Below are 18,121 nucleotides of genomic sequence, written 5' to 3' on the forward strand. Positions count from 1 at the left end.
GTGACTTGTGTTGTGTTACGGCCATCTTGGTGGGGGTACTCTCGAGAACGAGTGAGAAAAGCGACGATAATTATCAGCAGTGTGCTCTCATTACTCATTTATCTGAAAGTAAGGAAAGTTAGTAAAATATACTATGTTGTATGGTGATTGTCGAATTGTTTGTGATGGAGGATGAAGGTTTATAGTGTAGACATCTGGCGAAGAATCGGTGTAGGTTTTTGCATTCCAAAGTCAACTGCAAAACCACGTTTTTCGAACTTGATACGTAGTGCCACATCTGGACAGGGTAGAAGTCTTGGAAATGTTTTGCGAGCTGTTTTGGTAGTTTTCGTCATATGTTGTTTTTATGCTTCAAGAATGGCAGACATGTCGCGTGTCACAATCTGGAATTTCATATTCTGTTGAAAACCAATGAAGAAAAGATAGGCAATTAACTTCAGGAAAGTTACGACATGTCTGATGTTTACGACTTAGTACTGATGTATAGGATGAGGATTATAAGTTATAAAGTCTTAAAATGTAACAGATGCAATGTAGAGTACATTGCACATGTGCATGTTATGCGCGCACACATTGCCTGCACTTAAAAAAAAAGTCAAGTGTGTGATTAAGTTGCACAGATGTTTGGCCATTCGTATGTGTTCATAAACGTTCGTGGAGAATGATCAGATGGCACACAGACACACATGCAGACATCATTAACGGAAACATGAACACACACTGACTCTGTTTTGACATGTCAACAGACAAATATTCATATGGACCTACTTGATGCTTTGATTTAACAGTAGTATCAACTTGCCAGTTCAAACTTAGTAACAGCAGGCAGCATGGAAAGAGGTTTTTCTTTGTTCAAGGGAAGTTTTTATGTTCTTTATTTGGTTGGAAAAACTGATTCAGTTGTGATCTATGACAAATATATGCCCTTCCAGTTCTTTGAGGTTGACAACAAATGTGTGACATCAGATGAAACACTGTATTAGTACTATTAGTATTACACTGGTGTTTGTGGTATTGTGATAGCTGCTTGTTATAACCGAAGCATGATTAGCAGTCTTGTGAGGGGCACTCTGAATGTAATAAACACAGCAACAAATTTTTTGTTGAAGGCTGCGGTATAGCATGTCAGCTGTCAGTGATGTCTAAGCTGGACTACACAAACAGCAAAAAATAAGTGACTGATCAAGACTTAAGATGTTAAGTACATCTGCTCAATCACAGTGAAGCATTGTAGTTTTTCGTTCACAAGTAGTATAGCAAACCCCACTAGGCACTTCTTATTCAGCATTATTGAAGCTGTGTATTGTAAAATGACAATGAAATGTAAAATGTCAGAGCAAAATGACTGTCATATTGAGGTGATAGTTTTGGAATGTTGAATTGGAACCAAAATGAAAATGTATAGCAGTATGGAGACAAATACTGCCCAAGTTTTGAACATGACTAAGAGTTTGAAATCTGAAATAAAAAGTGGTGGTAATGGTGTTGGACTAAAGTGATTCTATGATACTCATACTGTGCTCAAAATTTAAAGTGGGGTAATTCAGAATATTCAGTGAAACTTGAGTGTGAATTGTTAAGTTCTTTGTGACTTTAATAATTTTTAGATTAGTAAACACACTTTATAATGCTTTTTCATTCACACATTTACATTTTCTGTTATCTTTTCTGACTTAAGAAGACAACAGAAGAAAGAAAACATGCCCACATATGTACATGTACTTTGTACTTTAAGCATGCATCCACATGCACAGATAAATTTCCTTTAAATTTTCTTCCATCTTCTTCATTCGTGGGGCTGCAACTCCCATGTTTGCTCGTTTGTACACGAGTGGGCTTTTTATACATGTGTATGACTGTTTTTACCCTGCCATGTAGGCAGCCATACTCTGTGTTTGGGGGTGTGCATGCTTGGTATGGTCTTGTTTCCATAACCCACCAAACGCTGACATGGATTACAGGATCTTTAACATGCGTATTTGATCTTCTGCTTGCATATACACACGAAGGGGGTTCAGGCACTAGCAGATCTGCACATGTTGAATCTCCACCCTTTACCCACCAGGTGCTGTTATTGAGATTCAAACCTGGGGCTCTCAGATTGAAAGTCCAATGCTTAAACCTCTTGGCTATTGTGCCCGTCTTAAAATAAATGATCAAAAATAGTATGTCAACATTTCTGACAGATTTAGTTTGTATTATCTGGAGTGGCAATTTTTTTTAGTTTACTTTGCTGTTTTAGTCTCTTTTTTTATTTTTTTTATTTTTATTTTTTAAGGTGGGGTGTAATTTAAAGTGATTTTTTTCTTTTTAAGCTCCATAACTTATCTTTTTATTTTTTCAGGAATATCGATACTGATCTTAATAGCAGCAAAATGGCAGATACTATGAATTTCGGTCCTGAGTGGTAAGAATTTTTATCTTCCTTTTCTGATTTCAAAAGCTGGTTCTATGAATATTTTACTGCTTATTGCAGATTAATTTGATGAGTTTCAATTTATCCAGCTTCATTGTACTATTTTGATGCAAGTGTCAAAACAAAGTAAGTTTATGTAATCCCCTGGTCTTGGTTGTATGTGTGTGAATGTGTAGGTCTCTGTGTGTTGGATAAACATATTTGAATTTTCTTGGCAAACATAGGTTGTATACTCGCATTTCACTTCAGGAACCAATCTTGTTTGGATGGTAGGTATACATATTTTTTTTTCAAATTTCTGTCATTGCCTGCTTAATGAAAGATCAAAAGGTCATAGATGGTAAAATAGAAAAGCTGAACACAGCTTCTGTCTTGAGTCCAGTTTTCGTCTAACTTGGCAAAGTGACGGGCCCAAGTGACAGTATGATCCTTGTTGGAATGTAAGATGTTGAAGGTCATTGTCACAACAAGGTATCAAGAAAAAAATAAACGTTTGGTTTTATATATATTGACTATGTTAAATTGGTGCAAGCGCTAGCCAATTGCTGTGCTGTGTTGGCTGATTTACTTGTGACTGACGCAGTATTGAAGCGCATCCCAGGCCTTATTACACCTCTGTGTGTGTGTGTACGTGTGTGTGCGTGTGTGTGTGTGTGTGTGTGTGTGTGAGAGAGAGAGAGACTGTGTGTGTATGTGGAAAGTTTGTCACTTAAAAAAAAAAAAAAATTTATATACGAAAACTTCAGGTTGGAAATACTGTATTTTTTTCTTTTGTCTTTGAATTTTAGTTTGTATTGAATTCATTGTTTTTATTTGTTTTTGTTTTGTGTAATTCTAAACATCCACAATGCTTTTTTTGTTTATTGCAATATACTGAAGATTACTATTTTTTTCTTTTTTTTATAGATTGAGCTGTGTAAAATAAGGATTTCCCCCCTTTATGCTGACGCGCAAGTGCTCACACAGGCACTGTTTCTCTCCCCCCCCCCCCCTCCCCTCCAACACAGACACACTCGCGCACGCGCGCACACACACACACACACACTCTTTTAGACTTTTCTACTGTTTTAGTTTTACTCTGATTTTTATCTCTGTCTCATTGTCTGTCTCTCTCTCTACACCCCTTCCTGTCTGATCACACACACACACACACACACACACACATACACACACACACACACATGCACACGTGTGCACGCGCGCTTCATACACGCACGAATGCACACACACAACCTCCCCCTCCCTCCCACTTACTCACTCACATTCACTGAAGTCTAACATTAGTTTTTCTACACACGTTCACTGGTAGATTCTAACATTGGTTTGCCTACACACAGTCACTGGTGAGTTCTAACACTACAGTAGTTTGTCTACACACACATTCACAGATGAATTCTAACACCTATTCACTGATTAATTCTAACAATGGCATGTCTACACACATTGAAATTTAACGGTAGTATATCCACACACGCATTATCTGATCAATTCTGACACACATTATACCAGTGTTAGAATTGTCGCTGAATGTGTGTTAGAATCGCACATTTACTGATGAATCCTAACAATGGTTTACACACACACAAACACACACACACACACTTATGAATTATAATAGTGGTATACCTATGCAGGCATTCACTGCTGAATTTTAACAATAGTATCTGCACACACATTCACTGACAAATTCTGACAATGGTGCATGATTCACTGACAGATTTGAACAAATTGAAACTGATATGTGTACATTCTCATTCACTGATTAAGTGAGGAGTTTTAACAGTGGTTTCTGATAATACTCCCAGGCTTCGAGCCCTGTCAGGCGATGGCCCTCAGTCATCTGGGACGTCGGCAGCCCCCAGCACCAAGTTTAAGCTGGCTGACTATCGGTATGGGCGGGAAGAGATGCTCACACTGTTTCAGCACCGGTATGAAGCACCGCCGGAACTGAAGAATTTCCCTCACATTTTTGTGGAAGAGACACAGAAGCCTATTGCCTTGATGCCCCTGTCCGAGGACGAAGAGGTGGGGGTTGAGTGAGGAGTGTACGTACATGTGTGTGTGTGTCACTGTGTAGTTCACAACTACAGTTGTGGATGTGTATTCGGGTATGGTTGCATGTCCGTCTCTGTGTGAGATGTTTTTATGTTAATACACAATAATAGTAATTATGGATCAATGTTTGGTGGCAGTGGCTGTTATGTGTGTATGCTTGATTGTGTGTATGTTTGTGTGGGCTTGTATGTTTGCTGGGATTTTTTAAATTTTTTTTTATTTTATTTGTTATAAAGTGGATATGAATTACTGGCATCTTGTATCCTGATGATAATGATCAATTTGCTCTATAACATTTGATCATGCCTGTCGATTGATTCACCTCTCTACAAGAAAATGAATATAAGTTCCAGCCATAATCTCCTGTCAAAAATGATTACCGGTAGAAATGAACGAAAATGAAGAACAGATGATGTATGATATGTTTTGCCCATGGTGGGAATTTTCTTGGCTTTTTATGGATGCAATTGTGCTATACAAATGCGGCTTTTGCCAGTTGTGGTTACTATAAATCATGATTGTTATTCATTGTCATTGGTGGTGGTGTGTTGCAGAGACTGATAGCCCAGGGGGTGAACAGTCAGATAGTGATGCGGCCAGGCAGGGGTGGACCAACTTCAGCACGAGGCGGCAGGGGGGGGCTCATGGTGGACCGGGGAAGAGCGAGAGGTGACGTTCTGTTCGTCAGCGTGTTTGTGTGTGTCCCTGTGTGTGTGTGTGTGTGTGTGTGTGTGAAAGAAAGAGAGGGAATGTGTGTTTGTGAAAGTACCTTTTGTTATTTGTGAGTGTGTGTGTGTGTGTGTGTGTGAAAGAAAGAGAGGGAATGTGTGTTTGTGAAAGTACCTTTTGTTATTTGTGATAGTGTCTGTGAAAGAGGAAGTGTATATATGTTTGTGGGAGTGTGAGCTTGTGAGAGAGAGAGGGGGTCTTACGTTTTGGAGAGAATGTGTGTGTGTAAGAGAATGTGGGTAAGAGAAGCATTATCATATGTTATGTGTTGCAGAGAATGTGTGAGAGAAAGAGTTTGTGTGTGAGAGATGGAGAGTGAGGATGCATGTGTGAGAATGTTTGTGAGAAAAAAAGCATGTTTTTATATGTGTGAGAAAAAGCTTTTGTGTGTTTAGTGTGTGTGTGTGTGAGTACATGCTCGTGTGTGTGCATGTATATGTGTGTGTGTGATAACGTTGTATTGCTTTGTTTCTATGTCAGTATGTGCTGTGATTGTTCACTTCTTTTGTTTCTCTTTTTTCTTCTTTACATTTTAGAATCGCAAATGTATACATCCATCACAACATGATTTCATTCTTCTGCATACACTTTTTTTTTCTATTTTAGAAAAAAAACCCAAGACAAATTGATATAAGAGATACGAGTGAATAGAGACAGGAGACAGTGAGGATGAGAGAGAGAGAAGAGAGACACAGACAGACAGATAAACAGACAGACAGTGGGAGGGTGGATAAGAGCACCAGGATAGAACTATGAAGACAGAGTACAGGTTCCGGCAGCCCTGCTTGTTAACCCCTTGGCTGCCTATAACTCGTAATGGCAAGCATGTATGCATAAAATCATACTAGAACAACCACAATAATTTAAAAAGAAAAAAAAAGAGAGAGAGATACACAGTGCATTGTGACTTCTCCAAGTGATGATATGGATGTGAGGCCACACCCTCTCAGTCTCCACCTCCCTCCCCTTCACCCCTCTCACATGGTCACTTTATCCAGTTCTCATCAGACCGCGTTCGCTGAGTGCCAAGAAAATCTCTCACACTGTGTCCTGCTAATAATTCAGTCACTTTGTGTCGTCTGCTAAACTGAACAGCCGGCATCACTCACTGATACTGATATCTTGGCCACTCTCTTGATTGCTCCCTTTATTTTCTATCAAATTGTCCTATGAATGTTCATCACTGCCTTCTCCTTCGAATTTACGCTTCAATTCTTTCAGAGCATCAGCTAAAGAAAGCAGTCTTTGTTGATTGCATGTCTTGAGCACGGCGTCTGTCCGACATTTTGTTGAGCAAGCGAGGAGAGGAGTCAGGCAAACACTGCGGCCAGAAACCCAACCAAAACGTTCAAATAAAAGACTGCCTGATGACGTAGATGGTGTTTCTAGCTATGAATAGAATCTAGAAAGATTCCCCAAGCTAAAGCGACCAGTACTATTGTCAACAAACTGAAGGCAAACCAGGGAAAAGTCAGAATATTTCGATGACGAGTTATTTCATCATTGTGGCAGCAAAGCGTACATGCTTGCCATGCGTTATCTCGTCATACAGGCAGCCTAGGGGTTAAGAAGATAAATGACACATAGTTTAATGAGAAACACAGATTTGAGTGAAAGTGTATGGGTTTGTGAGAATGGTAACTGACTCTAGTTGGGGAAGGTTAAAACGGCAGGAGGAAAGGACTGGGCCCTGCCTTTCTGTGCAGATCCCCAGACACAGTGGATAAGAAGTCACTGCCTTCTTATGCAGATTCCCAGACACAGTGGATAAGAAGTCTCTGCCTTCCTATGCAGATCCCCAGACACAGTGGATAAGAAGTCACTGCCTTCCTATGCAGATCCCCAGACACAGTGTATAAGAAGTCACTGCCTTTCTGTGCATATCCCCAGACACAGTGGATAAGAAGTCGCTGCCTTCCTATGCAGATCCCCAGACACAGTGGATAAGAAGTTGCTGCCTTCCTATGCAGATCCCCAGACACAGTGGATAAGAAGTCGCTGCCTTCCTATGCAGATCCCCAGACACAGTGGATAAGAAGTCGCTGCCTTCCTATGCAGATCCCCAGACACAGTGGATAAGAAGTCGCTGCCTTCCTATGCAGATCCCCAGACACAGTGTATAAGAAGTCGCTGCCCTGATGGCCATAAAAGACTATGGAACCTTAAACCTTTTTTTTTTTTTAATTATTATTTTTTTAACCTTTTGTGTGCTTGTTAATGGTATACAGTTGAGTGAGAAAATCACAAGTGAGAGAGTGAGTGTAAGTGGCTTGTTTTAGTGAGAAGAGAAAATGACTTGAAGTTGAGTGAGAAACTGATGGTTTGAGAGAGAATGAATGAATGTGTGTGTGTGTCAGGAGGTCGTGGCCGGGGGGAAGTGTACAGCAGAGGAGGCCTGGAAAACGGAGACATAGGCGGGGGGTTTGGCCGGCCCCGCGGTCCTAACAAAGATGGCTGGGAGGAAGTGTGAGTTACCACCAAGTCTTTCTTTTTTTTTCACTCAAAAAATTAATAGAGCAATCCAGAAAAAAAAGCATGTCGTCGGTGTGATGTGTGCAATAATAGTTTTGGATACATGTTGGAGAGAAGTTACTTATTCAAAGGAATTGTTTTTTTTCAAGTGAATAACCGAGAATTAGTGTGTGTGTTGAGGAGAATTAGTGTGTGGCAGATTTACATACATGGGCGTGTGTTATGTCTCTGTATTTATGTGTTGTTTGTGTTACGTTGTGTGTGTGTTTGAGTGTTTTGTATGTGTATTGTTGTGTGTGTGTGTGGAAGAGTGGTAGAATGAAAAAAACATACTCACATTGTTTACTCTAATGAGTCAAAAAGAGTAATTTAAAAAAAACAAACAAAAAAACTACACATATTTTATCACTAACTTTTTTGCTGGTTTGTACATAAAGTGACTGCTACCTGTCTGTGTTGTGAATAGGGGGAATCGAAAACTGGAGCGTGGGTTTTCGCGACCTTTTGACGAAGTCGGCGGTAGAGAAGGTCACCCACGCTTCAGCCGCTCAATGAGCGACAACTGGCGCGACAAGGGCCCAGCGGACGATGATGATGACAGCGACTGGAGGAAGCCTGTGGGGAGAGAACGGTGGAGTGAGTGTCAAGGCTGTGTGTGTGTGTGTGTGTGTGTGTGTGTGTGTATGTGGTTTCAGGTTTCTCACACTGTCCTGCAAGTCATGGGAAAAGTCGGGGTGGGGGGTGGGGGTGGGGGGGTAAAAATAGGAAGACCCATTTCCAGGGCTGGAAAGGTGGTGGAATTAAATGTTTTATACCCTGAGAGGTCTTTTCAGAGTCATATTTTCATGTCAAGAGGTGATGCAAGTTGGGAAAAGTCTTTCGGGAAAAATACTAAGGCCATTCTTAGGGCTGGAAAAGTCACAGAATTAAATGTTTTATACTCTGAGAAGTCTGGAAAAATCTTGGCATTTTCGTGATTGCTTTCACCACATCTACGGTATTGGAAAAGGTATAGCTTTCGCAGAAGAAAAGAAACAAAGGCAATTGATGTGATTAAAATTAAATAAATGTCAAGAACTATGAGATTTTTTGTGCAGCTGTTCAAACACTTCATATTCCCACTCTTTCATCACAACCTCTGTTTGTGGTAATTTGTCTATGTGTTTGACTATGCTAGTATGTTTGTTTCTGACTTTGTTTTTGGGTCTTGTATCTCAGGGTTTTTGAAGCAAGGGATTTTCTTTGCTTAGACTTGTGGGAACCCTTTTGTTTTAATTGTTATCTCCCCACCCCGCCCCAAAAAACAATTTTTCCCCCTACAATGATGCATTCAGATACACACACGAAGGGGTTTTGGGTACTTGGTGATCTGCGTTCATTGATTTGGGAGACAGGAAAAATACTTAGTGTTAACTTGGAAAAATTCTGTCTACATAAACCCACCAAATGCTGACATCAGGAATCTCAGGTTGACATTCTGACGACATTGGTTTTCATGCCAGGTATGATAACCATGTCATTCAGAACATAAGGTTGCGTGAAACTCCTCCCCCCCCTCTCCTTTTTGTTGAATGTCTCCATTAGGACCAGATAACAGGTTGTGAAAGGAGATTTCTGTTGCTGGCAGCTACGCGTACAAACTGGCGAGAGCCGGGCCGGGGGGGTCACGACCTGGAGCGTCGTGACGGCGGCTTTCTTCGGAGCAGAGGATTTGACGCTGAGGATCGAGGGCGTCGTTTGGGTGAGCCTCGAGACTCGGAAGGTAGGGGAGCTCTTTCCCACCCACCTTCTAGTCTTACATTTTTGTCTTTCTTTCGTCTGTCTATTCTGTCTGCATCTGTTCCATTCATTTTGGGGGGGATATATTGTGGTGAGCATTTTGATGGCATTCTTTTGTTAACCACTGTGTTGTCTAACGCTGTACTGTCTCAGACTGCTGCAACCCCTTGTCTGCACCTGTTCCATTCTCTTTTGGGGGAAATGGTATTGTGCTGAGCATTTTGACGAAGTTGTTTAGTTAATCACTGTTTTCATCATCCTGAAAATAATGAAAAGGGCATGGGTTCAGTACCAAGAAGGGTTTGTTAGGTAAGTGTTTCATGAATGGAAGTTTATTTGCATTATCACATCAAAAGCACCGTTCGAGTACATCAGCAGAATCACTTAAAATTTTCATGTTCACTTTCTGTGATTATGGTCATACTGACTTGGGTATCTTTTGGCTAAGTAACTCCCCCTCCCCACCCCCCCAAACCCCCCATTTTTTTTACCATTCATTATTTCACAGCTCCCATCAGTTTATCTGAAGATGATACATGCAACAGCTAAATGCAGGAAGTTGAATATTCAGTGTTACATACAAGATGATGCAAATATTCTGATATAGTATTGCTTTCCATGTCTGTGGATGCCTGTCGATGTAACGCTTTGAAAAAAAAATCATGTGCTTTGTGAAAATTACAGAGAAGGGTTGCAAAATACTCATGCATATGGGTGGTTATAGTTGCTTGGCACCAAAACTTCCACATCTTGCCACTCCAGCTCAGAGTGAGTTCAGAATTATATGAAAGACGTTGAGATGTGTCAAGCATTTTCTTTGCTCTGTCATAGGTTTGTGTCTTATTGTGCATGTTGTGTTGGTGTTTCTGTGCTTGCAGTGTGTGTCAGGAGCAGAAATAGGGCATACTAGGGCAATATATTGCATAATATGAAATAATATATTCATTATTACTATTCATGTTATTGTTAGTATTACATATTGTTTAGAGTACTGGCTAATGACTATTGATATTGTTGTTATTGTTGATATTGAACATTGTTGTGAGTACTTTTTCATGGTTATTATTAGTGTTATTGTTTGCATTACTTGTTGTCAAGGGTACTGTTTTATTACTGTTGTTTGGGTTATTATTGTTTTTATTATTTTTAGTTGAAGGTACTGTTTGATGATTATTATTAGTGTTATTATTGTTAGTATTTTATAGAGGTGAGAATACTGTTTCATGACTGTTTTTAGTGTTATTGTTAGCATTATATGTTGTTGAGAGTGCTGTTTAATGACTGTTATTAGTGTTATTGTTAGTATATACAATTGAGGGATCTGTTTAATGACTGTTGTTCGTGATATTATTGTTAGCATTATATGTTGTTGAGAGTGCTGTTTAATGACTGTTATTAGTGTTATTGTTAGTATTATACACAGTTGAGGGATCTGTTTAATGACTGTTAGTGATATTATTGTTAGCATTATATGTTGCTGAGAGTACTGTTTAACGGTCGTAGTGGTTGACACCTCTGGATGCAGGTGTACATGTCTTTGCAGATGTGCCAGAATGGATAGACGATGGCACGGAAGATGTGGGGTCTTTTGACGCCAGTGGGGCTTTTGTCTCGAACAGAGTAAGTGTGTGTGTGTTGTGTGTGTGTGTCTCTGCATGAGCATAGTTATGTGCAGGGTTTGAATTTAACTCTTTGTTTTGAGTGCCAGTCGGGCACTCTGGACAAAACATTTGAGTGCCCAATTGTGGTTTTGGGTGCCAGTGTAATAAAATGAAATAAAATCTTTGAGTTATAATTTGCATTTGTATTGATGTTTGGAAAACCACATTCAAAATGTCACAAGCGCATGACTGATTCTTATTAGCTTCTTTCCTGGTTTTGACACATCTTGCTCAAGAGAGAGCAGAGGTCTCCCTGCTGCTGTCGCTGACACCACCTTTTTTCTTCTTGTCTGTCCACCAACAACTTGTGCACTTGAGATTGGGAGTGCTTCACCAGTGTGAACCTTTTGGTCACTTTTGATCCCTCAGCAAGCTTATTTTTTGCTTTTCCAAGCCCACCTCCTGTGTGTTCGGTCTCCTTCCCACACAGTACATACATGAGCACTTAGGTGCCATCTTCCTTCGTTTCAGTGGAGGGCCAAGGAAAGTCTTTCTGCCAGGCTTGATTGTACACGTGCTGGTGCTTGTACTCCTGTTTTGATTTGTACTCTTGCTGTTTATTCTTTTTGTCATCCTGAACGTTCGTCTCTGTTTTGGGAGCCTTTTTTCAAAAATAGAAGATGGGAAACATTGTTCCTCGTTAATGTGCCATGAACGTCGACATTTGATCGTGCATGCGCAAAGATTGCAGCAGACGGCACTTTACGTTTCGATCGACTGTTCAAACTTGCTTTCTTGGTGTGTCTTTTAATGAATTTTCTTTCGCCTCAATCAATTTTTTAGAGCCAACTGGGCACTCTTGACAGAAAATTTGCGTGCCCGAGCCAACTTTTCATAGCATTTGCACCTGGGCACCGACTAAATTCGAACCGTGTGTGTGTGTGTGTGAGTAATGTTGCATGCTTGTGTGTGTTCATCTGCATATTAGTGTATGAGTGTTGGGGCGCAGGTTGTCCGGTATGTGATGAAAATCATGGCGCAGATAATCTTAACTTTGGGCAGTTTCTGGCATGTAAAAATTTGGATATTTTCCAGCATGCATTTATTTTTGTAGCCTGTTCCCTGTCTTTGGTTCCTCTGTCAGATTATTTAGTGGTATTATTTTGTCTGCGGCGAAACTTCACATGAAAAAAAAAGTAAGACAAGTACTCTCATTCAGTTTTGTTTAACCAAATGTTTTGTAATATATGTGCTTATTGTCTGCTGATCTTGATACTAAAAGTGCATTCACCAAGTCAGTAATTGTGACAGTTACATCCAGCATCATGAAGTTTCTAAGTGTGACAGAAAACATTGGACGAAAAATGTGGAAAATAGTGTGAGAAACAATTGGAGATGGGAATAGCTGATTATGAAAACGAAATTAAATGACGTAGAAAGATTGACACTGCATGTGTGTGCTTTTGTATGCCAAGAATGTGGATCAAGTTGAGAGAAAACGCTGACAAGACACAAAGTAATTCAACACACAAAAATGGCTTGCAGTGTAAATAAAGGCAAACATGGAGGAGTGTCCACATTAACTTAAATAATAATAATAATGATGGTATTTATATAGCGCTGAATCTTGTGCAGAGTCAAATCAAAGCGCTTTCACACCAGTCATTCACACGCATGCATAACTCTAAAACTGAAGAAACTGAAGACAAGGAAGAGGTAGGGGAGGGAGGCTATCTTGTGAAGAGGTGGGTTTTAAGGCCAGACTTGAAAGAGGTGAGTGTGGAGACCTGACAAAGCGAAAGAGGAAGTTCATTCCAAATGCAAGGTCCAGAGACAGAATGAGCAGTGTCCAACAGTGGAGTGTTTGAATCTGGGTATGCGTAAACACAGTGGATCCGAAGCCGATTGTATAGAGCAAGATAGAGTGTAGAGGTGAAGGCAGCCACAAAGATAGGAAGGGGCAGATTTGTGAATACATTTATAACATAGAGTGCTGATCTTATACTTTATTCTGTGTGAGACGGAGCCAATGGAGATGTTGCAAAATAGGAGTGATGTGCTCAGATCTTTTCTTTCTGAGGACGAGTCAGGCAGCAGAGTTTTGTATGCGCTGAAGGGACTGAATGGATGAAGCAGGCAAACCAGACAATAGGGAGTTACAGTAGTCAAGGTGAGAGAGAATGAGAGAAACGACAAGTCTAGATGTTGCGTCGGTGGACAGATATTTCCGAATGGAACTGATTCGTCGCAATTGACAGTAGCAGGATTGACATGTCTGACTGATAAATTTTTGCATGGACAGTGTGTTGTCAAGGACAACGCTGAGGTTCCTGACTGAGCTGGAAAGAGGGATGGATGTATTGCCAAGTTTGATTTTGTCAGCTGTGATGGAAGAGAGTTTATGTTTAGTGCCTATGATCATTGCTTCAGTTTTGTCTGCGTTCAATTGTAACTTACTTAGAGTCATCCAGTTTTGAATGTCCAGGAAGCATTCAGATGTTGCAAGAGCGAGGACAATTTTTCAGGCGTATCACTCTTTTGAAGTTGAGTGTCATCAGCATAGGAATGATGACAAACATTGTGGTGATTGATAATTTCAGCAAGAGGACCAGTGTACAGTGTGAAGAGAACTGGGCCTAAAACAGTTCCCTGTGGGACTCTGTGTTTGATTTTAACAGGTTCAGACAGGAAATTATCGACTATGACAGACTGGAATTGATCAGTGTAACCATTAGTGACAGGAATGACTACAAACATGACAACTGCAGTCATCCTCCCCAGCACCCCCACCTCTCCCTTTCATGAACAAAATGCAAGGTGTAGGCAGGGCATGACCAGTTCAACCTGTCCCCTCATCCATCGCTGTAGCTTGCAGCATTATGAGGTGCAGATTTGGACAGAGCTGTGTTGGCTGTTGATGTGTGACTTAGCTGCTCATTGCTGGGGAACCCGGCAGTGTTTTTTTAACAACAAAAAAAGGCTGTAAATGCACTCTTTCAGGCACTTTTTTCACTTCAGCTCCAGCTGTGCAAATGTTGCTCCTGATAGACAACGGAAAGTGAAGACTGTAGATTTATATATTGTTTTTGGTAATGGGAAAGGTATGGGGGGCCGGGGGGGGGGGTTAACCATACAAATCCCCATAGTTATTTTATGTTTTTACTCTTTGTTTCTTGCAGGAGCAGCCCTACCTAAGAGACAAGAAGGAACTGAAAGAAGATGGCTTACAGGGATCTGGGGATCCTTCACAGGTGGTTAGTACCATTTTCATTTCTTCAGAGGGTGTGGGGAGTTGGGGCTGTGTGCTCTTTTGGGTTCTGTGACATGCAGGTTGTCTTGTTCCTTGTGGGCTTGTGTTCTTGCCTGTCCATGGTGAATGGTGTTCCCTTGTGGTAAGTCTGTGCTAGGAATTTCCTCTTTTCTGTTACTCTGTTTATATTCTGTTGCATTTATATATTTGTTGTTTGGTGTCATACTGTACCATGTCAAACTGATGCAGACTTTGCATATCGGTTTGCTCTGCTTGGCCAAATTTCGCGCGGCTAACAGTGAAAAGATGCCCAGTCTTGCCCAGTCTGCTCTTTGCCATGCCCAGTCTTGCCCAGTCTGCTCTTTGCCAATCAGACACCTCTAAAAGCTACAAGCACTGAATCTTTCCTTCGGCCAAAGTTGTCGGCACCACCTCATCAGGTTTATGCTGTCTTGTCTTAAGTTTTTTTGGCTACTAAGCGTGTTCATTTGGCCTTATTTTGTTGCATGCGGCTTGATTTTATTGTCTTTGTAACTTCTCTGTACTTGATTCGACTCTGCCCCCTCAAATCGTACCTTTTCTATGACTCTCAGTTGCTCTTGTGTGTCCTTTAATATTTTTACTTTCCTTCACTGGTAATTAAGGGTGGGGGGCGGTGGGGTATTATTTTGAAGCCTTTGGAGAACAGGCTCACTTTAAGTCATGAACACCATGCATCAGAATGGACTGACTTGTTGCTGATGCATTAGTTTGGGGGTATGGGCAGTTCTTGACTGGGGGAACAAGCACACTGTTGATCATACATCAGGATGGACTGAGTGGCTGATGCAGAGTGGATCCCTCTTACAGAATCCCATTGTTTTCAGAACCCTGAAGTGGTGGAGATGGGCCCCTCACAGCGACGAGAGCAGCAGAGTGGATCCCTCTTACAGAATCCCATTGTTTTCAGGACCCTGAAGCGGTGGAGATGGGCCCCTCACAGCGACGAGAGCAGCAGAGTGGATCCCTCTTACAGATCCCATTGTTTTCAGGACCCTGAAGCGGTGGAGATGGGCCCCTCACAGCGACGAGAGCAGCAGAGTTGATCCCTCTTACAGAATCCCATTGTTTTCAGGACCCTGAAGCGGTGGAGATGGGCCCCTCACAGCGACGAGAGCAGCAGAGTTGATCCCTCTTACAGAATCCCATTGTTTTCAGGACCCTGAAGCGGTGGAGATGGGCCCCTCACAGCGACGAGAGCAGCAGAGTGGATCCCTCTTACAGAATCCCATTGTTTTCAGGACCCTGAAGCGGTGGAGATGGGCCCCTCACAGCGACGAGAGCAGGAGGACTGGGAGTCCAGTGACAGCAGTCAGGATATCAACCACACGTCCAACGACCCAGGCAGCCCTAGTAGCCACGACAACAGCAAGGGGGATGGTGGGCCGGTGAAGGAGGATGACAGCGAGGTTTCCAATGGGATGTCAGCTCCGGTGCCTGTCGTCGGGGCAACGTCGTTGCCTTTGTCGCTGGAGACCATGCAGGATGCTGCTTCTTCAGCTGTTGCTGCTGTTGAGGAGGTATGGTTTAGGGTTTGGAAAAGTGTTGTGTGTGGGGGGGGGGGGGGACGTGTGTTTGAATACGTTTGTGTAGATCATGTGTGTTTGTGGGGGGGATACGTGTGTGTGTGTGTTTGGATGTATGAGTTTTCAGTAATTTTTATGAGAGTGTCTGGATATGTGTCTGTGTGTAGATTGTGTGTGTTTGGATATGTGTAGATATATCTTTGTGTGGATGTGTGTCTGTGTGTTTAGATATATATGTTTGTGTGGATGTGTTTGTATGTGGATATGAATGTGTGCTTGTGTGTGTTTAGAAATGTCTCTGTGTATGTAGATGCATGTGTGCATAAATATGTGTGTGGGAGTGTGGATGTATAGGAGAGTGTGTGTGTGTGGATGTATTGGAGTGAGTTTGTGTGTGTGTGTGTGTGTGTGTGTGTGTGTGTGTGTGATTTGATGCGGGCATATTTGAATATTTGATAAGTGCTCAGTAGTAATGTGACAGTACTGACTGAAGTAATAATAGTATGACTTTCAATCTGCTGCATATGGAAGAAGTTTGTTAGAGAAACAACGAAAGTAACAATGTAGGACTGAACACATTGTATTGACAAAGAACTGTCAAGATATTTTACACAGATTATTCTAGTTTGCATTATTAGTGATGATTTGATGTGGTTTTTTTGTGGGTTTTTTTTTTAACTGCTTCAGATTATTTTTGTGAGTTTTGATTGTCTAAATGGTTTAATCCATCCAAGGCTGTGGCACAACATTGAAATGACAAGGACACTGGTGGCACCATCTTAGGGATGAAGAAGAAAGGAGAATCTATATCGTCTTTAGATTTGTTTTGTGCACAGGAAACGCCAAAAATCAGCGCGCCGGTCGTGCCGATTACACATGAAAACGGGTTGAAATGGTATTACGTTGATCCCCAAGAAAACCTGCAAGGTACAGCTTCATGTTTTTGTTTTGATTCATTTTATTTTTTATTTGATTTATTTGGGGGGGGGGGGTTTGTGTGTTTTTGTTTGTTTGTTATTATTATTTTGTTATTGTTAAATGTTTTTGTATGTGTGTGGACTGTACATCTCTCATATTATTGGTTGATTTACTGTCACATTTTCCCCAAATCTTATTTTAACTACACATTTACTTCATTGGTTCAGTTTCATTTTCCACCCCAAAGTAACGGTTACTGTGTTTAATCAATCCATCATATGATGGATCAGTCACTTGCTGATCAGTCCATTGATTATTTGATCAGTCCGTCAGTAGATAGTTCCATCAGTTCTGCACTCATTTACATCCGTCAGTCAGCTGCTTAGTGTTGTTGGTCAACCAGCCAGTTGATTTTGATGGGGTCCATGATTGTGTGGTCAGTGATTTTCAGTGTGGTAATGATGCAGGGCTCGAACACAGACATGGAAGTCTGGAAAAGTGTTGGAAAAATGAGAGAACTGTTTCCTGGGCTGGAAAAGTCTTGGAAATATGAGAGAACTGTTCCCAGGGCTGAGAAAGTCTTGGAAATATGGGAGAACCTTTCCCAGGGTTGAGAAAATCTTGGAAATATCTGAGAAAGTCTTGGAAATATGAGAACTGTTCCCAGGGCTGAGAAAGTCTTGGAAATATGAGAGAACCATTCCCAGGGCTGAGAAAGTCTTGGAAATATGAGAGAACCATTCCCAGGGCTGAGAAAGTCTTGGAAATATGAGAGAATCATTCCCAGGGCTGAGAAAGTCTTGGAAATATGAGAGAACCGTTCCCAGGGCTGAGAAATTCTTGGAAATATGAAAGAATCATTCCCAGGGCTGAGAAAGTCTTGGAAATATGGGAGAACCGTTCCCAGGTTTGGGAAAGTCTTGGAAATATGAGAGAACCGTTCCCAGGGCTGAGAAAGTCTTGGAAATATGAGAGAATCATTCCCAGGGCTGAGAAAGTCTTGGAAATATGAGAGAATCATTCCCAGGGCTGAGAAAGTCTTGGAAATATGAGAGAACCATTCCCATGGCTGAGAAAGTCTTGGAAATATGGGAGAGCCGTTCCAAGGGTTGGGAAAGTCTTGGAAATATGGGAGAACCGTTCCCAGGCCTGAGAAAGTCTGGGAAATATGAGAGAATCATTTCCAGGGCTGAGAAAGTCTGGGAAATAGGAGAGAATCATTCCCAGGGCTGAGAAAGTCTTGGAAATATGGGAGAATCATTCCCAGGGCTGAGAAATTCTTAGAAATATGAAAGAATCATTCCTAGGGCTGAGAAAGTCTTGGAAATATGAGAGA

At 41.3% G+C, this 18,121-nt stretch overlaps 1 protein-coding gene across 6 annotated transcripts in view; it reads left to right on the forward strand.

Annotated features, from left to right (window-relative positions):
* The first annotated feature begins 7 nt into the window (after positions 1–7).
* The window catches only part of LOC143301883 (uncharacterized), an 87,607-nt gene continuing 69,493 nt past the window's right edge, over positions 8–18,121 (forward strand). For 4 of the 6 annotated variants that reach the window (XM_076616306.1, XM_076616309.1, XM_076616310.1 and 1 more), the window contains exons 1-11: positions 8–108; positions 2,345–2,407; positions 4,222–4,441; positions 5,026–5,140; positions 7,558–7,666; positions 8,139–8,308; positions 9,300–9,434; positions 10,995–11,071; positions 14,232–14,306; positions 15,583–15,861; positions 16,704–16,794. In XM_076616306.1, the coding sequence (XP_076472421.1) occupies positions 2,376–2,407; positions 4,222–4,441; positions 5,026–5,140; positions 7,558–7,666; positions 8,139–8,308; positions 9,300–9,434; positions 10,995–11,071; positions 14,232–14,306; positions 15,583–15,861; positions 16,704–16,794 (1,303 nt within the window). In that variant the 5' untranslated portion in view covers positions 8–108; positions 2,345–2,375. Of the gene's footprint in view, positions 109–2,344; positions 2,408–4,221; positions 4,442–5,025; positions 5,141–7,557; positions 7,667–8,138; positions 8,309–9,299; positions 9,435–10,976; positions 11,072–14,231; positions 14,307–15,582; positions 15,862–16,703; positions 16,795–18,121 lie in introns of all 6 variants that reach the window. The other 2 variants (XM_076616308.1, XM_076616311.1) reach the window with 2 other exon arrangements.

This window comes from Babylonia areolata, chromosome 28 (genome assembly GCF_041734735.1).
Source record: "Babylonia areolata isolate BAREFJ2019XMU chromosome 28, ASM4173473v1, whole genome shotgun sequence".
NCBI lineage: Eukaryota > Metazoa > Mollusca > Gastropoda > Neogastropoda > Buccinidae > Babylonia > Babylonia areolata.